General features: G+C 45.1%; 10 protein-coding genes across 10 annotated transcripts; 5 read left to right on the forward strand and 5 right to left on the reverse strand.

The window, feature by feature from the left end:
* Window positions 1–901: 901 nt before the first annotated feature.
* N7469_008156 (uncharacterized protein) lies at window positions 902–3,008 on the forward strand (the record flags this gene model as incomplete). Its single annotated transcript, XM_056647074.1, has 7 exons — window positions 902–1,071; window positions 1,145–1,278; window positions 1,341–1,464; window positions 1,539–1,757; window positions 1,806–2,162; window positions 2,217–2,584; window positions 2,671–3,008. 7 exons carry the CDS (start codon window positions 902–904, stop codon window positions 3,006–3,008), a joined length of 1,710 nt encoding a protein of 569 aa, XP_056498625.1.
* Window positions 3,009–4,347: 1,339 nt separating this feature from the next.
* Window positions 4,348–4,843, reverse strand: N7469_008157 (mitochondrial DNA replication protein; the record flags this gene model as incomplete). The annotated part of the gene is made up of 2 exons (XM_056647075.1): window positions 4,348–4,557; window positions 4,607–4,843. 2 exons carry the CDS (start codon window positions 4,841–4,843, stop codon window positions 4,348–4,350), a joined length of 447 nt encoding a protein of 148 aa, XP_056498626.1.
* A 1,899-nt stretch (window positions 4,844–6,742) lies between these two features.
* On the forward strand, window positions 6,743–8,343 carry N7469_008158 (Zn(II)2Cys6 transcription factor domain-containing protein; the record flags this gene model as incomplete). Its single annotated transcript, XM_056647076.1, has 2 exons — window positions 6,743–6,847; window positions 6,913–8,343. The coding sequence occupies 2 exons, from the start codon at window positions 6,743–6,745 to the stop codon at window positions 8,341–8,343; spliced, it is 1,536 nt and encodes a 511-aa protein (XP_056498627.1).
* Window positions 8,344–9,080: 737 nt separating this feature from the next.
* On the forward strand, window positions 9,081–10,146 carry N7469_008159 (RTA1 domain-containing protein; the record flags this gene model as incomplete). The annotated part of the gene is made up of 3 exons (XM_056647077.1): window positions 9,081–9,246; window positions 9,334–9,576; window positions 9,644–10,146. 3 exons carry the CDS (start codon window positions 9,081–9,083, stop codon window positions 10,144–10,146), a joined length of 912 nt encoding a protein of 303 aa, XP_056498628.1.
* Window positions 10,147–10,445: 299 nt separating this feature from the next.
* N7469_008160 (uncharacterized protein) lies at window positions 10,446–11,645 on the reverse strand (the record flags this gene model as incomplete). Its single annotated transcript, XM_056647078.1, has 1 exon — window positions 10,446–11,645. One exon carries the CDS (start codon window positions 11,643–11,645, stop codon window positions 10,446–10,448), a length of 1,200 nt encoding a protein of 399 aa, XP_056498629.1.
* Window positions 11,646–12,546: 901 nt separating this feature from the next.
* On the reverse strand, window positions 12,547–13,887 carry N7469_008161 (uncharacterized protein; the record flags this gene model as incomplete). The annotated part of the gene is made up of 1 exon (XM_056647079.1): window positions 12,547–13,887. One exon carries the CDS (start codon window positions 13,885–13,887, stop codon window positions 12,547–12,549), a length of 1,341 nt encoding a protein of 446 aa, XP_056498630.1.
* An 895-nt stretch (window positions 13,888–14,782) lies between these two features.
* N7469_008162 (PaaI family thioesterase) lies at window positions 14,783–15,355 on the reverse strand (the record flags this gene model as incomplete). Its single annotated transcript, XM_056647080.1, has 1 exon — window positions 14,783–15,355. One exon carries the CDS (start codon window positions 15,353–15,355, stop codon window positions 14,783–14,785), a length of 573 nt encoding a protein of 190 aa, XP_056498631.1.
* Window positions 15,356–15,757: 402 nt separating this feature from the next.
* On the reverse strand, window positions 15,758–17,370 carry N7469_008163 (CRAL-TRIO domain-containing protein; the record flags this gene model as incomplete). Its single annotated transcript, XM_056647081.1, has 4 exons — window positions 15,758–16,285; window positions 16,327–16,455; window positions 16,513–16,554; window positions 16,618–17,370. 4 exons carry the CDS (start codon window positions 17,368–17,370, stop codon window positions 15,758–15,760), a joined length of 1,452 nt encoding a protein of 483 aa, XP_056498632.1.
* Window positions 17,371–18,359: 989 nt separating this feature from the next.
* On the forward strand, window positions 18,360–20,362 carry N7469_008164 (uncharacterized protein; the record flags this gene model as incomplete). The annotated part of the gene is made up of 2 exons (XM_056647082.1): window positions 18,360–18,475; window positions 18,535–20,362. 2 exons carry the CDS (start codon window positions 18,360–18,362, stop codon window positions 20,360–20,362), a joined length of 1,944 nt encoding a protein of 647 aa, XP_056498633.1.
* Window positions 20,363–20,842: 480 nt separating this feature from the next.
* Window positions 20,843–21,544, forward strand: N7469_008165 (M24 family metallopeptidase; the record flags this gene model as incomplete). Its single annotated transcript, XM_056647083.1, has 1 exon — window positions 20,843–21,544. The coding sequence occupies one exon, from the start codon at window positions 20,843–20,845 to the stop codon at window positions 21,542–21,544; it is 702 nt and encodes a 233-aa protein (XP_056498634.1).
* Window positions 21,545–21,957: the final 413 nt, after the last annotated feature.

Consider the following 21,957-nt stretch of genomic DNA (forward strand, 5'->3'; position numbering starts at 1 on the left):
TTAGCTCAAATAGATCAGTACTACCCCATCTAGGCCGGATCAGACTTATGATGCTAGTCAAATGTCTACCAAACATCAGATTTAAGCTCTTTGATCAACCTAGAGGCTCATTTAATCTTTGATGAACCCGATAATAGTTTGAAACCTTCCTCAAGTAGTCCTCTGGCTTCCACCAATGACCAAACAATTACTCGATGCCAATCAATCAGTGAATGTGAATTCGGTTGTACAGACGGCGGTCTGGTATTGTGCATGAGGACGTGAGACAACGCATTCCAATAGAGTCAGTGTCAGTGCGCAGCCCTTACTTGACGACGTTGATGAACCTCGACTTCGCCCGCCGTATCATTCAGGGGTGCAGAGATCAACCCCAGCAAGGAGAAACAGAGACTCAAACATCGCAAGATAAAGGTAAAACGCGCGATTTAAAGTGTGAGTGGCATCTTGAATGCCTTGGCTGAGGAGGGAAGAATGAGGCAGAGCCAGTCGCCCCCCTTTCCGAGCCACCCCGTCGCCATACACAAACACATGAGTAATGACATCGAACAATAGAAATAAAACTCAAGATAAGAATAGTCAAGATAAGCAGCTCTAAATTCGGCTAGAGATGCGTAGTCCATGAAGATAGGCCAGTCTCCTAGGGTAAATGTATGCCAAGCCACTGAATACAGGATCTAGGTTCAATGATCGACGTAGATCATCTAGTTCAATAAATTCCACATTCTGTCATCGCGCATCTCCCGCGTTCCACCTGGAGCCCCTGGGGTGAATATACGCGGGGCTTGGTCCTACATAGTCAATGGTCCCGTTCAGAATTTTTCCTCGTTGCAGCGATGGCTGTCATTTCAGTCATCGTCCACACGTGAAGTCAGAAGTTGTTAATCCCAGAGGCCTAACAGCCATGTCTGGACGTATTCAGTTTGCAGATCCGCCTATTACGAAGAAAGAGCAGCCTGGGCGTATTGGAAGAGAGAATACCTGTGAGGAAAAGGGGTCGGCACAAAGAACATTGTCTCCAGGAAGCGAAATCGTCTATCCAACAGGATGGAGGTTAATCCTCACCATAAGTGGGTAAGACTACGATTTGCAGCGATATAAGACCATATAATTTGGGACCGGAAACTAACCAGTATATCACTCGAAGGCTCCTGATTGGATTCTTCCTCTCTAACTTGGATGTCACCATTGTGAGCTCATCTCTCACCACCATCACAGACAGTCTCGAGGGATTTGAGAAGAGAAGTTGGATTATAACTGGATACTTGGCCACTTATACCGGTACGAAATACTATGTAACACCTGATGTTATATTGCTTTTCCTGACCCTAGGATACATACAGGGTCTATGGCGATATGGACCAAAGGCAGCGATATCATTGGAAGAAAGCATACGACAATGGCTGCTTTTGTTCTTTTGCTCGCTTTCTCGATTGGATGCGGATGTGCTAATACAGTCAATCAACTGTGAGCCCATCAATTATCCAATTTTAAAGACCTTGGGTTTTTCTTTTCGAGGCTGTACTAATCTTCGAACGCAGCATAATCTTTAGAGCACTACAGGGATTAGGCGGTGCTGGTGTCTACGCCTTGGCAATTCTATGCATCTATGAAATAGCCCCAAAGACGAAGCTTCCGGTTTATAGCGGACTCATGTCATTTTGCCTTGCTCTTGCATCTTTGATTGGCCCTATCATCGGAGGTGCCCTTGCGCATGGCGAGGCCTGGAGATGGGTTTTCTTCATCAAGTACGGAATAATGTATGAGTCGCACTCGAATATGACTGACTGATTATATAAAACTTCTAGTGCCCCATTGTGCGCCATTGCGATTATAATACTTGCAGTAGCTATGCCAACCAATTTCGGCCTCGACCAGCACACTCCATCGCTCAGAACGCGTGCCTCGTATCGATCATTCGCCAATCTTGATCTTATGGGGTCATTTCTGCTCCTGACCGGGTCATTCCTGATAATCTCGGTCTTGAATGAAGTCAACCTGGCATTTACTTGGTCTGCAAGAACTTCTATTGCACTCCTTGTCCTCGCAGGCATTTCATGGATTGGTTTCTTCGGCTGGGAATGGCATCTTTCTGACTTCCCAAAGCAAGATCCAATTTTCCCTAAGCGCTGGATCTTTGATCGCGCATGGATGGGGATTCTCATGTAAGTGGCACGTAAATATTCCTCCTACGATTGCTCTGTTTGACATTTTCAAAGTTCTTCATTTGTCACCGGGGCAGTATATAACGTCGTGCTGGTATACGTCCCACAACAAGCACAATTATTGTTGGACAAGTCGCCTCTCGATGCCGGCGTTTACTTGATTGGATATTCGGCTGTTGCCGCTGTTGCAGCCGGTCTTGTCAATATCTTCAGCTCCAGAGGACGCATCCCATTCATATATTCATTGCTTGTTGGCTGCATCATTCATACAGTGGGGGTAGGCCTTCTATCAACTATTGCCGCGTCTACAGGGTTTCATGCGACAGATATAGTCTATGAAGCTATTGCGGGAGCTGGTCTGGGCCTTACGATGGGAGTTTTAGTGCTAGCGCCACCCTACATCGTCGAGGACAGAGATCTGAGTATTTTCCCCCTTCCGCGAGGAGATTCCATGCTACAAAAACTAGAGAGTAATTGGCTAACCATTGGTATCTTGTCGCATCTGCAGCGATTGCAACAGGATTTGTTGTTCAGGTTCGATTTCTTGGTGGTGCTCTTGGCCTTGCCATAGCATCCAATATCCTAAACGGTCGCCTAGCAAACCATCTACAGGGAATCCTTACAAAACATGAGCTTCACTTCTTTCTGGAAAATGTCGAAAGAATGAAAAATTTCGCTCCCCATTTGAAAGATGAGGTACACCAGGTCTTTGCCGGCAGTTTCACCACACAAATGAGGGTTATGATTGGATTTGCGGCAGCACAGCTTCCGGCTATTCTTCTACTCATCAAACCTGGCCAGCAACTTGCAGCAAGAAAACAGCGATCTGATAGCAACTCCAAATAATAAGAACGTTCTCATTTTTTTTCTTTTTCATTATCCTGGGCCACTATATTGGCAAGGAGTCTATCTTCAGAATGCCTTCAGTCAAGACAGCTAAATAAACAATATACCCACTGATGACCTCGTAGTCCTTCTTTATGTTCCACTGGCAAGGGATTATAAAGTTCCCTGGACGTCCTTGAGAACTTCTAACAGGAGCGGTGATAAAAATGATACAGCATGAGTATAGTTACTTTTACATTTAAATTGAACTGTATTAGAGACTTCCTCCTGGAATCTAGCTCGGTACTGATTAAGTAGTTGGTAGTGTCTACTTGTTCGGCCTTAGCATTTTTGGCATATACGAATTGCACATGTCTTTGCATATGATGTCTTGAAAACACAGACCACTCGTATGGGTGACAACGCCGCCTAGAAGACTCGTTGGCTAAAAACCTGCAAGCGAATCAAACGTCTTGAGAACGAGGTGCTCCCTGTTTCAATTTCAAAATGATTGAAGACTTAATTTTTCTTCCATCTGCATCTCATCAGAGATTAAAAAGAAAAAGAATAAAAAAAGAATAAAAAGATGAGCACCGAGAGCGATTTGAACGCCCGACTTAGGACACTGCAAATCCTCACTATTTAATTGTTAGAATAGGTAATTGTGACACCGTAGACAAGAGATTACTAACCTCTACCCCTGAGTTATCGGTGCAATTTTGCTTTTAGCAATACGCTGGTGTTATATATTCATAGAAAACAAAAGCTCAAAAAGTGCACAAAAGTCGAAATCTGAGACGGATTGAAAGCGAGGATGACTTAACAGCACTGAGGATTAATATAGTTCCTTCAATCCCTGCCATCCTTTAAAGCCCATGTCTTCTCTATCGACCTTCATTTATGCATGAATGAAGTGATGTAGGTATACGCGCCAGAAGTAGCCACTCGCTTACAATATATCTACCTGGAGGTGCTCCAGGTAGATATATTGTATAACATGAATCGTGAACCTTCACTCACGCCTTGGAAGGCGTGAATAACTACTAGTTGGTAGATAGTATCCACCAGTACCAATTGAGTTCTACTCCTGGAAATTTCACATGCAGTCTCTAATAGCATTAAATATTCAAATCTTGTACTCCATGGACTACATAGAATCTAGTACGTAGACAGTTAATATGTATACACTCTAGTTGCAGTACGTACTAGTAGGTACTACCCTTGAACTCTCAGTATCCAATTCTGGCTATCAGGTCTCAAGCTTCCAATAGAAATATAGGAGAAGGAAATCGCTTCAATTAAGCTTTAAATAGAATGGATCGAGCCTTTTCTAGGTTATCTACAGCAGGATTCATCAACATCATTTGCGTGCGACCATCTCCTTAACCGTGTCACCAAATCCTACCACACAAACTGTAGCCCATGTTGCTACTCCAATACGGGGAACTACCCCACGAAATACTCCCTTGACTCCAGAAGCCGCAAAAATGTGCGTGAATGTAGATATCATCGTCGGATTTTCAGGACGGGTAGGATCGTTTTTTATAGATTGCATTTCCACACGGAGGACCTAATCATTAGCAATCATTCTACTTTTTCCGATACTGAGTAAGACTTACTTCAAATGGCTGATTCCAGCAACTAAGGGTACTACCCATCGTTGAAGCCAAGAGTTTCTCGCCAAATTGAAGCTTCTCCTCGCTTTTCCCAGTGATAGATCGAATGCTTTCCTCGGCAAAGCGAGACATACCAATTCTGGAGGACCAACCGGTGACTTGTCGTAGCGCGACGGCATTGACTCCTCTGTTCACACCCCGAATTCCCTTTTCACGAAGAATGTTGAAGAACATCTCCATGGTACCAGGAACTCGGCCACTTTGAGCACCAATCTTTGTGCGGGTAACTTCAACAGTTTTCAAGGAGTATCGTGGCCGTTAAACAGAATTGAAATTCAACTTTAAGACTTGAATGATTAATTCACCGCAATGGGCTCCTCAGTATATTCTTCTCCATAATACCAAGAATCCTATCGCGCCATGCAATTCTCACAATTCGAAATGCCTTTGAAATGTGAAGAATGTATGATCGACTGATCAAAAAGTAGATCTGATCCAAAGAAAGAACTAAGTAGTTCCAATAACAACTTTATGCCAAAATAAGAGGGGAATAAAGAAGCGGAAAGCAAAGCGAATTCTCATTCAAAACATCTCGTATCACATTGGGGGCGTTAGAATCAAATCTTAGGAAGTTCAGAGCTGAAATCCAAGACATACAAAGCCTTTCATTGGCCTTCAAAATACGGCAAATAATTGTAGCATGCCTCTCTACGCAATGAATCTAAGATTTTCTCTTCGCTCTAGGCGCTCATCCTCGCCAACACCAGGCATCTCAGCCTGACTTTCCCCTTTTATCTCATGTGCGACTGTAGTCTCACCGTTTCTCAACCGTTCATTAGCGCGAAGAAGCATTATACGCATGAAAAGGGCCAGAAGAATTGCACCCAAGCAGAATTGCGGAGTTGACCGACATCGCAAGGACGTATCGTGGCGCGCTACTATCGGGATAAAGACACGATGAACTCCGTAAACTAACATTTCTCAGTTTCTAAGGGATCTTTGATCCGGGCATCAGGTTGCTACTGTAAATTCAATTTCTAGTCGTGCTGAAATCGGAAAGGCAGTAGCAGCGACTCCGTTAGCACTCCAGGGAACACATCCTGTCTCCGACGCCCTTTTTCAATAGACTATTCCAACTGGGCGTCCGGAAAATCAATTTAAATCGCACTGTCCGAGACGACTACACCAGGGTCATTGCCGAGAATTCTGGAAAACTCGAGTTGACGGTCCTCAAAATGCAAGCGGTCGAAATATACGCCAGATCAATCGAGAGAATGATGGATGTTTTGGGATCTTCCGGGCGTTACTAGCTGAGAAATTCTGTTAGAACTACGTAAAATAACAAAGAGAATTCATCAATTGAATTCATGATCAGGCGCAGCTCAAGCTATCTGCGAACCTAAAATCCTTCCTATATCTAACATAACATAAGGTCGACAACTGCGACTGATTCCTTTCAAAACAAGAATTGAGTGGGATTGGAGTCTACTTTCCAAACCTGAGGATATCTCGAAGATTACAATAATTTGCCTGTTTCCTTTTAGGGTGTGACATCGTCTTTTATACAAACAAATCCATTCATATAAGCATGTCTACTTCAACAACGCAACAGCAACTAGAGTACAGGACACAACATGTACTAGTACATTCGGTTATTGCACAATTGAAGACATCGCTTTGATGTCTTTTAGACAAGATATACTTGAGATATAGCTATGGACGTTATTTTCGATTTGAGAATACACAAAACTGAAAAATATATGGCAAAATCAACTTCACGAAGATATTCAATCCCAATTAAGTACTGATATGTCACTAGCATTCTATCTTTTTTCTTCAATGCTGACAATAACAAAAAAAAATTAAAAAAAGGGGAAATCAAATTCACAATTCCATTTCTTCCCACCAACGATGTCCGATTGATCATCTCTGGATGAATCACTATTGATGTTTTTTTTTTTACTTAAATGTAAAAGGGATAGTCCATCAATCTACGTCTTTGGTCCATATTGGCCGCCCAAGCCCTCGCCGCATTTTGACTCCCAACTCTAAAGCTGAGCTAGGCCCCAGTTTCATTAATCTGCCAATCATGGCGTCGCGTCATTCTTTCTCCTTTCAAAATTTTCTATAAACTAGGTGATGGACGACTTACCTGCAGAAAACCAACGTGCTCTGAAAAGACATAGAGCTCGTCACACTAAGTCCCGCAATGGCTGCTATCCATGCAAATCGCGGAGGGTAAAAGTATGACCATTAAGCTTCTCGTCCTTCAATTTTCCCAGTATGCACCTGAAGCTGACCTCTAAAAGTGTGATGAACTTCAACCGGCCTGTGGTACATGCTCTTCCCGAGGCGAGACGTGTTATTACCCGAGCCCTCGCATCTCTGCAAAAAAGCAACCTAGATCCAGGCGAGAAGAGGCTGGCAGCAACGATGCTTCTCTTTCAACAGAATCTCTGGCGCCTTCGGACGGACGGCCGTCATTTGGGTCAGTTCCGCTAGCAGAGATAAATGCGACATTGCCAGCGATCTTTTCGACCCAGTCTTCCCGAGGACAGCGGGATCTAAATATGAATGATCTGAAACTACTTCAGTTTTACCATTCACATACAGCCGGCAAAATGTCTTTGCACACCAGGAAAGCCCTGGTGTGGAAGCAAATCATTCCCGAGTTAGCATCGAAGAATGTATATTTGATGCATCTCCTTTTGGCGCTAGCTGGCATTCATATGATCACGCATCAGCATGAATACGTCACTACTAGATATATTGAAGACACGGATAAGGTGGACTTGACAATAATTGTCGAGCACCATCAAAGAGGATTGCAAGGTTTCAGAGAGGAGATACCATACATTTCTCCGTCTAATGCTGAGTCTATCTTCTCGGGCTCTTTGCTACTTGTTGCATTTGCATTTGCTTCATTGAAGGTGCAGGAGCTGAATCCACTGGCTGTTCCCCCCAGAGAGATGACCATCTCTATGGGCAGTCCTAGTTCAACAAAGGACATTTTGCGTCTGAATTGGTTACATCTCAATCGAGGGGTATCATCCGTGATAGGAGAACAATGGTACACGTTGAAATCTAGCAGACTTCGCCAAATGGTGGTACTTCCTAATACCGATGAAACCGGGAAGGAACTGGAATATGACGCTCCATCTTCTCGACTTTCTCACTGTTCCCAACGGCTAGTCAAATTCGCTGAAGGTGCTCGCCAAGCGGTTGCAAACCTAAGGGCTTCCCTGAACGTATTTGACTCTGCTGAAAATAACATCTCGAGCGGTTGGGAGACGTCAACATCTCAACATTCGGAAGCTGGGGCTTCAGACTGGGTTGTGGAGGCCAACTCTGGAGCTATAGACGTCCTAGACAAAGCCTATGCGCGGATTACCAACGTATTGAGTTACACGGTGACCGAAAGCCCTGCTAGCCATGAGATTCAACTGGATTTTGAAGATGCAGCGATTCTGTCCTGGCCTATCGACCTTCCAAGTCAATTTTTGGCATCCCTCGAGAGAAGTGAACATGACAATCTTCATGGGTTTTCGCTAATCATTCTTGCTCATCTTTTTCTTATAAATACCCTATTCGATACTTGGTTTATGAGGGGCTCATTTGAGAGAGAGATACTAAAAGTCAATGCGCTCATCGAAAGCCTGCATGAGAGTCACTTGTCCGCGTTCATGTTGTGGCCTAACGAGGTCGTGAAACTGCCATTGGCATATGTTAGTACTTCATAAACCACGTCTTAACGACTAGGATCAAAACCAGCTAATTTTGATAATTTAATGTATAATCATAAGTGAACAGTATCTAATCATGAGTATACATGGTAGTCTAATTTGCTCTTAGTATCACGGGCGGTGCCTTATCGGCTCATTCAAGTTCCAAACTAGCCTGCGGTTAAACTCCGGGGCCTATCAGATCTATTAAAAGGAGATTTTCTTAGTGATTTGGTGCCAAGTTTATTTCAAGGTTTGCTCTCAATGGTGCAATGTTTTTGACTTGATGCAACCACGTATTTTCTGCCAGTGAACCGACAGACATTCTCCTTGCTACTAACTAAGGATTAGGCTCGCCCCACTGAGTCCCCACTGAAATCTGTACATACCGTACTTGATTGGATATGGTGGAGCCCTAGATACTCAAATGCGAATACGGGTGGGTCCGTGGCGGGTTTCTCGTATTGCAGTATTTTATACGAATGAGGAATTTGATTGGGGCAGGCTAAAACTAGAACATAGATCCTTTTTCGTTTCAAATACGGCTACGAGCCTCGAAGAATCTTCAAATCTTAGTTTGAATGTTATTTAAATATCAGGTTGATAAACACATCTGGAACTAGATCCTCACAATTACCTTTCGATTCAGTTTCCCTTTGAACCTTTTCAACTTGGTCAAACCTTTGACGAAGGGTCTTTCATCAATTTACTTTCACTTCTTAACTAATCAGGCCCCGAAAGTCCGCTCTGTCGCTATGGCATCTGATGGTCATGTCGGCTTTGAACTATATCGCTATACGCCCTCTCTCGTGGCTGCAATCATTTTCCTTGTACTGTTTGTTCTCACAACCTTTTACCATGGCTATCAAGTACTTCGCACAAGATGCTGGTTTTTTTCCGTCTTCGTCGTCGGAGGTGTCTGTAAGTTGATCCAGAGTCAATAACAGACAATAGTTGCACCTAAATGGTCTTTGAGAGAACTTCTAACATCTCTGACACTCGATATAGTTCAAATAATAGGTTATGTCTGCCGTACACTGGCTCATAATAACAAAGACAGCATTCCAATTTATTCAGTCGGCACAATCATGATTCTCCTCGCCCCTCCTCTTTATGCGGCCTCCATATATATGACCCTAGGTCGGCTTATTGTGCATTTGGATGCGGAGAATTTGAGCATGGTGCCTGTCAAGTGGCTTACCGCAATCTTTGTCACTGGAGATGTTATCGCGTTCATGATGCAAGCAGCAGGTAAGTAATACTAGTTGTCGACAATCAATTTTGATCCATGGCCAATGTGAGTTGACGATATTTCCAGGCGGCGGCATTATGGCAAGTGGAACACTTAGTGCGATGACTACGGGGGAACGCATCACGATTGTCGGTCTTGCTATTCAACTAGTGTTCTTCAGTGTTTTTATCGTAACTTCGACGATATTCCACTATCGCATGCGCAAAACCCCCAATGAGAAGTCTCTCACTCCATCACGTTCAACCAGTTTATTGAATTCGACTACCTGGGAGACTGTCATGGCCGGTTTATACATTTCTAGTATCTTGATCCTCATTCGATCAATCTTTCGGCTCATTGAATATGCACAAGGGAATGATGGGTACCTCATCAGCCATGAGGTATTTATGTATGTCTTTGACTCCATGTTGATGTTTTTCACCATGGTTGCAATGAGCATACTCCACCCATCTAAGGTACTTTCTCCTTCGAATACGAGGTACCAGCATACTTCCACAATTTCACATTCATCAAACGCTGGAATGTTCCAAATGGAAGAAGCCCAGAGTAAATTTGACTCGCGGCCATGATTACAACATTTTCTTCATGTGGTGCTTGGTGATATACTTTTGGAGTCAAGTTCTTTTTTTTTCTTTCTTTCTTTCTGTTTTTTTCCCCCACCGTTTCATTGTTCTTTTTTAGGTTTTATGGACACTTGTTGATTCCTCAATGCACAGCCACTTTATTTAGTTGTAGTACTAGCATATATCAAAAAGAGTGTCAAATAGATGGTATTTTTCTAAGTGCCATTTTGCAAAGTTCGTAGCCACCGAGAGATTAGGAGTCCTCGCCTTTTGTCTGATCATGTAGATGAAACACAGGAAGAGATTCAACTTTCCCATATAGAGCGACATGTTGGACATGATAGTCCTTCGAAAGGATCTAAAGCAAGCCATTGATAAATACAGTCTCTGTGGTAGTTGACTCCGCATTTCGCTTTGCACCATACTATATCGTAGCGCTCTGTTGATGGGATGCTGTGATGTGCTTGATCTGCGCTGCCCGCTTCCCCATTCCAAGATGAAGAGTTTGAACGATGAGATTCCGTAGTATCTGAGCAGTACTCTTCACCATCGTCCTCATCTTCCCATCCATTATCGTCATCTTTAGGTCCATCGCTGCCCTCATTTTCAGCCTCATCGCTATCCTCATCATCAGTGTCCTCCCAAATATCATTTTCCAGGGAGGATAAACAAATCCCACAATCTCCCTGTATAGGCCGACGCGTAATACCAGAACTCGATCTAATCGGGTTGGCTGAATGCAGTCGTAACTCGGAATTATTATTATGATTCTCTCTTTGAGGTGAACTAGAGGCCCCCGAATTTGATGGTGGAGCCGCAGGGAGGCGACCCGACGTAGAAGCTACAGTGCTTGAACTTTGTCCTGCTGCTGGAACGCTGGTATTTATTAATTGGTGTCTCCAAGGCCTCAATCGGATTACTCTCTGGTAGTCATTTTCCCGTAAAGCGTAATCGGAGGGAGTGGCGTCAAGACTGTTGTTCCTAGTTCTAGCCGTTCTCATCGCACGCTGAGAATCTCTCATAACTCCAGAATCGTGAGACCCAGCCGAAATATGACGATCTTGTTCAAGGCTTGAAAGCTCGTTCATCAATTGCTCCATTCCACTGAGTAAATATCTTTGTCGCTCTGCTGGAGTTCGTATGGAAACATGGCGGCGAGCAGTGCTTGGATCCTGGGCGATTGTTCTTCTTCTGGGGGGTGATTGTGGAGCTTTGACAAATGGAGAGACTTGTCTTGACCAACGGCTTGTGAGAGTTGATGCTTGATCCTGATGAAATCTTTGACATAGTACATGCGGAGCTAATTCTCCAAGAAGATCATCGATATGACGTCCGGCGAGAAGGCTCTCAGTACCTCTATCAAGAAGCTCCATAGCACGGCTACGGCCGAGTGCATTTGTTCTAGCATGACAGCGACGGCCTTGAGATGGGGCATATCCCGCACACCAGGGCTCCTTTTCTGGGTCAAGGTTGATTATGAGAGAAAGATGGGGTACATGAGACATTGTACTAGATGTATTTCTCGAAGGCATGGCTACGATGGCGATGCGATAAGAATCTCTCGAACAGAGGGCTTTCTATGAAGAGTTGGAATCTTTTTTGGGGTTTTCTGGCTCTTCTAGACATTTCGTCTTTCATATACTGCTATATCATCATGACAGTCACATTGGTGAAACTCCTCATTCGACAACGCCTACCACAGCCACAAGTACCAATATGTGGCGGAGGCACGAACCCCCTGTTCGTATGCAAGCACCTTTGTGCTTAAAATAAAAGAATTCTTGGGGCGCAATAGTTCGGCCTGTTTCAAGGTTGAGCGAACGTACTGGGATATAGGTTGAGGGGCTGTGCGGAAAAGAGCCGGAGCGGGCGCGTATGCATGGCAAACTAGTATGCTTGAGCTAGCAAGGATTCAAAATGATCTGATAGGGTGCTCATAAGTAGACGATGTACGCCGATGAGATAGTGTGTGTTTTATGGGCCTTTCATTAGCCGCTATTTCAGGCTAGAACATCAAGGGTGTTAGCAGAAATGCAGACTAAGCCACCCAACATGGTGCAAAAAGGGAACCAACATAGAGCTGTTTGGAGATATTGGTTGGATATTATAGTAGCTGCAGGGTTCATCATTCATTAATAATGCTGCCTGGTGATTTTAGTAGCCTACTGTTTCGATAAACTTGTGATCATTGTCTGGATTATAGCTGCTTTTCTTTCCTTATCATAAAGCTTAGATGGACTTCTATCAGGTTTTGTATATCGAACATCGCTCGCAGCAAGAAACATGAGTTTGAAGCTTTACTAGTATCTTCCGAGAGCAGGTACGAATTCTCTTGTTAAACACCCATATCAAGTTCATAATATCTGCTCGGATACCCACCCAGCTCTATTTATTCAGCACATCCAATCAATGAGAATGTAATTGATGCTTCAGGGGGTAGCCAGCAGCTTCGGGAAGCTTTTTGGGCGAATCACGGTATTTGTTGGTGATTAAGCCGCTGAATGATGGCGACCAGCTCACGCGTGGAGTCAGAGGCTCCAAACCCCAGAGCTCAGCGACAAAGGAGAGGATTGAAGTATGTGTGTACTCATTTTTGCCTGCCTGGTGCTCCACAACGCCCGCTTCGACCCAGGGGGAAATCAAGAATGTCGGTACACGAATTCCCAAGCGGTCGAAGTTGAAGGTATAGTTCTTATCGCCGCCAGTACCTTCCTTCGATGGTTGTTCAGTCCAGGGGATGTCGTCGCCTGGCGGAACTCCAGTGGGAGGAGGGACATGGTCGGCAAAACCGCCATGTTCATCCCAGGTGATGATGAAAAGGGTCTCATTCCACTGGGGCGAGGCACGAATAGCATCATAGATACCCTTCATGAAGTTCTCGCCCATGTTGATCGGTGATTTCGGATGCATAGACATGTAGCTACAGCACTCCGGGTTAATCCATGTGAACTGTGGTAGCTTGCCCGCCTCGGCATCCTTGTAGAATTGCGAGATATCGAAGACGTTGGTTTTATCCTTGCCATTATCCTTGGTCCAACTGTAGAACATCGCGTCGGGCGCGAAAGGTGGATCCGACTTAGTTGAGTTCTCGTAGTTAGCCCAGGTAATGCCATTCTCAGACAGCTGCTGGAAAATGGACTTTTGAGGGAGAGTCGAGTCGTAGAAGGGATCCGTGTTGCCTCCTTCACCGTGTGAAGTACCGGAAGTCAGATAGGCACGGTTAGGATCAGTTGGACCAGGAATAGAAGCAAACCAGCGGTCGAATAAGACGAAGTTCTCAGCTATCGCATTGGTCACAGGCACTTGATCCGGGGTATAGTAGTTGATGACTTCGGCGGCCTCCATTAAATCTCCTCCCAGGGTGTAGTAGGTATCTTGCTCGTACACAAAGCCATTCATGGTCGATTTATCGTCTGGACCGGGGTGATATTTTCCAAAGACTTGCATGTTACCACCCCAGATTGTGTGATCGGGATCATCCTTGGCGATGTTGTTTGCTGTTGGCTTCCCACAAATCTGCTTGCCATGTGGTTGCGAAATGTTGGCTGGGTTGCAAAAGGGGGTTTTACGTCCCGCCAACCCATCAATATCATCGGTGTAGTTCAGTCCGCCAACGAGAGTGTCGAATGACCGATTTTCTTGTACCAGCACCACAACATTCTTGATATTCTGCATACCCGCAGAGAGTGGACGAGCAGCGGCCTCGAGGCCAAGGCCCAGCGTGAGAAGAGCTAGGCGTGGTACCATGGTGGATGGAAGTTTGAAAGTGATTCAAAAGGATTCCCACGCGATCCTCTTCTGTTTATGTATTTATGTGACAATCTGATCTGATCTGGAGTGGACACTGCCACACGATCCTTCGCTTGGTGAGGTCCGAAAGCCTGATCTCCATCTTGTCTCCCCTTCGAGGGCTCCGTTTATTTCTGTTTGGCCCCTTCTCCGCATAAATCGCCATTCTCACGATTTTCATTGGCCTTGGGGATTGACTAGTTCCTGATCGTCGCTTTTTAAGAGCAGCCTTGGAAAGTCCTGCCCCAGCCTTGTAACCTCAATGCTGCAACCTCCCCCACCTCAATTACTGAGGACTGCAGCTGTTTCGGGCCGACCGTAACATCGCGTCGTTGATTGAGTTTATTTCGTTCGTTTTAGATCCATTTTAGATGTCAACGGAGACAATCAAAGGACCGACAAACTTCCTGGTGAGGAAAAGAATCGCCATTCTTCTCTGCGGCTCCACAGAATCGCGCGGCCCCCTTCGGAAATTGAGGCCAGTAGTGATCGGCATTGAAAGCGTTGCATCATCCAAAATAATATAATAATAGCCTTGCGAAACACGCGAGATTCGGGAGAGCTTGACTCGCGCAAATGAAAGCAAAATTCGTGACGTTATCGGCTTGCATAACCTAGAATCCTTGGAAGTCTTGGGAATTGAAGGAATACATAAGGCTTCATCCTCCAATGTATCAATTTGAACCAATCGATTGTCTCACAGCTAACAAATGTTTCAAAAATATAACCCAGAGTCCATAATAATTTTTTTTTTTTTAGAAGCATAAGATTCTATCCGGATGGGATTCAATAGAAATTAAGTGCGAGCCCTGGAGTAGTTCAGGCTCCACAAGGTAAAACGATCGGGCATGTTTTAAATCTTGGACTGAGACTTCACATAGAGGCATTCTGCTGTCGCAAGGATTTGATTTTCCAAATCACATATGCGTCCCTTTATCTTCCATTTCCGATTCTCTTTCGACTCATCGAGCCTGGCATAGAGCACAATCACTCCAGGAGTCTGGACAGGACGTAAAAAGTTGGTATTCAGGTATGCCGTAACCGTTTTTGAACTTGTGGTACGGTCATTAGAAGCCTTGTAATTGCTTCGAAGCGTGAGGAGAAGACCCATGCCTTCATCCAAAAGAGTAGCAACGATTCCTCCATGTAAAATGCCTGGATAGCCATTCATGCCATCGCCCAAAGTGAAGAACATGCGCACTTCCTCGATGTTCTCAGGCACAGCTGATGATGAAGGCGAGTATCGATATTGGGTCAGACACCCTGATAATGTATCGTCAGACTTTAGAGTGGATGCAAAGAGATTGTCCTCGGTAGATGACTTCTTCTCTCTGTTCGTAGACGGGATTGTTATGAAGGACTCATCTTGCAGCAACTTCGAGACCCAAGGAATCGACCGATAGCGGGCGGTATCATCGATTTCCATTTTCGTTAGCGTGTGAGAAATTTAGGATGAGATATAACCAGCAAGACAGGATTAATCCCTAATTCAAGAAATCTCCGTTGAACACAATTGAATGGCGGGGTGGATATACAAAGCACCCACATTCTCATGCGGGGAAACGGTTTTGCGCCTCGGCCGACCTCGGCGTGGAATTGTAGATATGCCACTATAACTAGGTAACATTTACTACTAATGATATGAACTGATACAGGCAAGGGGTAGGGTAACTTCGAGTTCGGAAAGAAGAAATAAAAAAAAAAAATCCGTGTTTCTAAATTCGATTATGGTGAGAGGAATTCACAACTGACAACTGTATACCTTCATAAAGTCCACCGAAATAGCCCCCTTAATTGAAGAACCAAGAATTGTTGCGAAAGGTATCGACTAGTTTACAACTGCAGCTAAAGGCTCCTCGCTCACTTGTCCAGTCGACAGGTTTGACTTTTCATTCGAAATCACTTTGTCATCCGAGACTGACGATTTCGCAGATGGGTAGAAATCGACTTTCCCACCTTCCTGAAGGACACCTGTTCGGTCCAAGAGGGTCCTGGCTCGTATATATGGGTCAAGTACCCAGTAATTGTCCCTGAGCTGTTTGATGGTCTCGTCACGACGACCTTGCGAAGCGCTATCCTCTGGGTTGGAAACGAGACTGGCCGTTAGACGAAAAAGTTCATCGCCGAGGCTCTCTCTTTCTGTGAGAATTGCATCACGACTTTCGGTATCAAGTAGTCGATCATTCTCGTTGGGCTCTGGCTCGACATATTCGTACTCCCAATCCTCGCTGCCCCCCCAGCTCCTTGACAATCCGTCCCTCTGGAATGATTTGTTGTAATTCTCGAGGACCGCTAATGAAGTGAACCTTCGCGGCAACCACGGGATCCAAAATACCATGGATGAGCTTCCAAAATCCTAATATCACGATTTAAGATGAGTTATCAAGATGAGAAAACCGAAATCTCAAGTGTTTCTTGAAACTTACCGGAAAATATCCATGGCGCATTGTAGAATATCATGGCTCCTAGAGACTCTGGGTAACTTTCTTGAAAGATCTCAATGATGAATTTGACTGGAGGAAAATCCTACAACCCAAATTTTAGAGATTGAAAACTGCAAAGCTCCAAGTGGTATTCACTTACCCAGTTGGATAGACTGAATGAGGTCAGGTCGAAGACAATGGTCTGATTAAATGAAATAAAATATTAGCGATGGAATTTTGTTTCGTCAAATCGAAGAAAACATACCATTGTATCCACAGGAGGAACCATGACCAGGCGAACAGTCTCGATGCATTGAACAATGTAGTCATTCAGCCCCTTTTTGGTTGCAGAGTTTGGATCATGAGTCCGAACCCTTACGACACAGATTGGGCGACCAAATTTATCTTTTCCATGGAAATATCCCTTGCCTGTTTTGAGCTGAAGCACAAACCCTTCACCATCTTTTTTCTCGGCTGAGTCCTCTTTTGCGCGAGACTTTTCCACATGATACAGTTCACCTTTCATCAGGACTTCTTCGTCAATGTGATATTCATTGACTCGCCAATTGAGCGACGAAACGAATTTGACCCATGCTTTCGGTACATTCCATTTCTCTGCACGGAGGAAGCGGAGAAGGAGTGCATCCGGATGGTCTTGCTTGAGCACAGTCAAATAGGCCGATCGAAGGCGATCTCCCGACAACTTCGAGAGAAGCGAGTTAATAGTCTTGATTTCGTTTGGGCCAGCATTTAACTCCTTGAGAGAAGAATGGAGTTGCGAAGGAATGGCAGCTGTCTCGACCTCTGTTGGCTGAGTTGGCGCTCGACTAATGGAAAATAACCTCCGGCGAGGTTGCGTCGAGCCACTCGAATGCGTCGATGCGTTAGAGGCTGTCTTTGGGTTCGGAATATCAGCACCCCATGACTGCATCAAAATTCTCCAGAAATCCCGCAAATTCTGCTCCTGAGAGGATGTAAGATTGCCAACATAGCCAGAGGGTTCTGTCGTGGTTGACATAATGGAGTAGAGTGATGAAGAAAGAAAAAAAAGCACCTCAACGCAAAAGAGGCGCCATTTCAAATGCAACTAGCGGGGCTTTTGAAAAAGCTGAGATCTTGTGTATATCACTTCCACGTGAGATTGCTTTTTGCATCGGACCCCTCCCCTCTTGCTCGATCGTCGGCCTCGGCATGCTCAGAGAAGCTAGCAAACGCATGAAGAGGGGTAGCTGCAGCCATGAGCCAAATGGTGTGAACGCCTGACTGCAAATCGCAGCCCTGTACCGGCTATTATGAACTTTAAGGATGATAGACCACAGCCCCGAGTGGCCATTACAAAAGTCTCCCGGGTGTACGGTATGTACAGTATGTAGAGATGCTATGACATTGAAATACCGAAAGATTACCCCCCTCGAGGACCCGTGGATGTGGGCCATCTGTGCATCAAGTCACACACCGTCACACGAACTATCTCGAGGGGAATTCGGCACTCAGGGGGCGTCGATCCTTTTCATGCAGCCTTTCAGGGGGCGACATTGCTCTTCCCCAAAGCATGTGAGCGGCAGATACAAAGAAGGTCACTTTGAATGAGAGTTGCAATCGGATCGAGGTCTCTCGAGGGAAAACCACCCCGCATATTTTTAAGGTTGAGGGTCTAAAAGTGTGGAGTATTTCCTGGTATCCTCTCCATGAGCACAGATGTAATTAGCGAATCTTAATATTGACAGAGGGCAGTCTTCCATACTTGCTACCGGCCTCGAGTGGGATGGGTTTCTCTCTGATATACACTGGAATATTACACCCTTCCATGCTCTGATTATTACTGATTTTCAATAGTAAATGATGAGAAACACCTTTCCTGATTGGGTAATGCTAAAGGCGCGGTGATTAGTCATGGAATCGACATCTTCGATAGGTCAAGATTGACTATTCTTTAGCATTACTAGCCTCTCAAACTGGAAGAGCTAGGTTGTAAGGGCTTTTCCATAGATAAGACCGTCTATTGAAATGGATGACGCTGTTAAATTTGGTGAAGAAGACCTTATCGATCCCTTTGAATGGCATCCGCTGCGGGGTATTGGATCTCCCTATCTCCAAGCTGAAGCATGTGTATCAGAAGATGGGTGAGTGAGCCAACAACCCCGATTTCTTGGATTTCTAGCGAGACTAATCCCCTGCTCAGCTCATTCATGCTTCCTTGCTTAGATCAGGGCCTCTCTACTGAGCATATGTTCCGACAGCCAGGATGTCCATCTGCTGATAACCCAGCAAGCAGAGGCCACGAGCCGTTGAGCCTGTTTCAAAGCGTATCCGAAGACGAAAGCATATTCCCAGGAATATTTCCTTCTTTAGGACTGCTAGGAGATGGACCGGAGTCGGCATTCAGCTATCCCGCGACTGATTCACTCGACTTCTTTGATACGGGTGGACACGGCGGCGCAGAGCAGGGTCTGTCCATACCCAGCAGTGGGCCATCATCCTTATATCCGGAGTACCTCACATGCAATGATCAAGTATCTCTTGAAGCAGACTTTAATAATGTCGAACGGCTACTGTCACTCAGTCCGATGGACCGATGGAAGAATTCTCCACCAGAAACAGAACCTGCACACCTAACAGATATCATGAGCTCAGTCGCTCGATCCATCAGCGCAAATAATCAAATCCCACAAGAGGAGCTCATCAGTCCGACAACCCCCAACAGACGCACTCGAACTCGACGGCCACGTCTACCTACCCCATCCATCGCGGCCTCCGAGTCAAGTGCCTCCAGCAGCTCTGTTTCATCCGCTCATAGTCTTGGCTCAAATCATTCAGGATCCTTTGGTCGATTCTATGCAAAAGAGCCAAAGCGGCGTCGGAATCGTCGTCAACGCAAAAAGTCCCCGACATCCCAGATTCGCTGTAGAAAGCAAACACAGCAACGCCCTTTCCAGTGTACTTTCTGCACGGACACCTTCAAATCAAAGCATGATTGGACAAGGCATGAAAAGACCTTGCATCTTTCATTGGAAAGCTGGGTGTGTGCTCCATTTGGACCGACTTACGAGGATGAACTTTCCAATGTCTTGCGATGCGTATTCTGTGATATCGAGGCCCCATCCGACGAGCATATCCAAGCACATCGTTACCTAGAATGTCAAGAGAAGCCATCTGCCCTTCGAACATTCTATCGCAAAGATCATCTTCTCCAGCATCTACGCCTAGTGCATGACACACAGAATCATGTTACTTGTATCCCAAAATGGAAATCAGAAGTTACTCACATCAATTCAAGATGCGGCTTTTGCTCGGCAACTTTTACTGTCTGGTCTGATAGAAATGATCATCTTGCAGCGCATTATCGACAGGGGACTCTCATAAAGGATTGGAAAGGATGTCGAGGCCTTGACCCTGCGGTAGTACTTGCTGTCGACAATGCGATGCCTCCGTATCTTATCGGTGCCGAGTCTACAGGCATTTACCCTTTCAGTGCAAGTCGTCGTAAGCGCAGTATTGGATACGGTGAATTCGAGAGTTATCGGGATCAGCCCCAAAATACAGAAAATACAGCACCAACCCCGTTTGAACAGTTGACGGAACACCTGATTCGACTCGTTAGCGAGCGGCAGGATTCTGGATTACCCATAACAGACGAATTCATACAACGCGAGGCACGCATCTTTGTATTTGGAGATGACGACCCTTGGAATCAAACTGCAGCTGATAGTCCAGACTGGTTGGATTTCTTCAAGGATGGAATGGGGTTAGGCCCAGCCTGTGTAATGAACGTGGATGCCGCTCATCACCCGAAACCTGTATTTCATCTTCCATGGGATATCAATACACAGCGAGGACATGATAGCCAAAAAATCATTGATGCAAGCTCCCGGAGCCCAATGGTCCCGGCCACATCATGGACTCCATGGTCATGGCAAAGTCCCGAGTGTCTTGCAGAATTCCGGAGGTTCAATTGTGATGCTGGTTCGTCATCAAAAACTCAAGAAGAGTGGCACTATCGAGATGAATAACAATACATGGAAGTGATTGGATAGAAGTTGTCTGCCTCATGCCATTTATATACTAATAGTAGCCATCTACCATGTAATTACTCTAGATCGAGAAATTTCCTTCAATTACTCCTCTCTTTTGTTCTACGACGAAATCCATTCCATTCAATTCCAGCCACTTATAACATCCAATGGTAGTCATCACAAATAAGCAATATCTCCGGATGTCTCTTCTCCACTACGATGAACCCCACCATTTAGTCAGACTGTCGAATTACTCTCCAATTTCTCCGAGTCAGACAGTACTGTATAGTTACTACTGACTAGTCGATTCTAGCATTTACCCCCCACACGTGATAGGTGGAATACAATAGAAAGTCACCCCAAATGCCCCCTCATCCCCTCGTAGAGTCATTTTGTAATTCCTCCAAGTACAAGCGCCCATCACATCACTCACGGAGCCAGGATCAATAAACAACAACAGAAACCAAGCCCAAAACAATGACAGCACAGTACTCAAGTCCCGAAGAGGCCGAACGAGCCAATAACCTTCTAGAAGCTGAAAAGAAAGCCGTGACCCTCTTCGAGGAAATCGAAAAACAGCTTCTACGCCCAGGGATCAGCGAGAAACAACTCAACAAAGAGATCTACGATTTAGGCGAAACCCTCGGCGTCCGATCACACTGGCACAAACGTGTAATTCGCAGTGGACCAAATACACTCAGTCCCTTCGCAGAGAATCCACCAGACCGAATAATCGAAGCAGACGACATCTTAGTCGTGGACCTAGGCCCCGTTTTCGAAGCGTGGGAAGCTGATTTCGGCCGTACATATGTTCTCGGAAACGACCCGCATAAAATCAGACTTCGGGATGCCCTCGAACCGATCTGGTATAAAGTTAAAGCGAAGTATTGGGAGAATCCCGATATGACCGGCGAAGAATTGTATGATATTGCAGTTCGGGAGGCAGAGACAGCGGGGTTTCAATTCGGGGCCGAACTTGCGGGTCATATTGTTGGGTCTTTCCCTCATGAACGCATTCCTCAGGATAAATTGAAACTATATGTGAAAAAGGGGAACCAGGAGAAGATTAGTTCTGTTGGGAAGGATGGTCATAAGCGCCATTGGATCTTGGAGATTCATCTTCATGACCCTGTGCATAAATTCGGTGGCTTTTATGAACAGCTCCTGACTGTCGGTTGAATATTGATTAGTAGATTATTTGATATCTTACCTCTTACATTGTTATTTCGAACGATGAAGGAAGCTTGTGAAACTCAGAAACATCCAGGGAATAAAAAGTCTTATCACACTGGCACTTGAAAGTAGATAATGTATGTCAAAAGTAGATTCGATATTTATCTATTCCTAAGTAAAGAGGCTTATCTGCCTCTGCAAGCTTGAATGTATGTATAGTCGTAGCCTGTCATTATACGCAGAATCAAGAAAAAACAAAGTGCCAACAGGATAAGAGCCTGGCTGGAATATCAGGGGGTAGATCACGCTCAAAAAAAGAAAGAAAGAAACTCCGGGTCCGGAAGATGACGACCAAGGATATGACGAAAAGAAAAGGTAAGGGAACAACAAAAAAGAAGGGACAAAAAAAAAGATCCCAA

Source organism: Penicillium citrinum, assembly GCF_028827155.1.
Source record: "Penicillium citrinum strain IBT 23319 chromosome Unknown utg000007l:1.0-2040159.0:1.0-2041076.0, whole genome shotgun sequence".
Taxonomy (NCBI): domain Eukaryota; kingdom Fungi; phylum Ascomycota; class Eurotiomycetes; order Eurotiales; family Aspergillaceae; genus Penicillium; species Penicillium citrinum.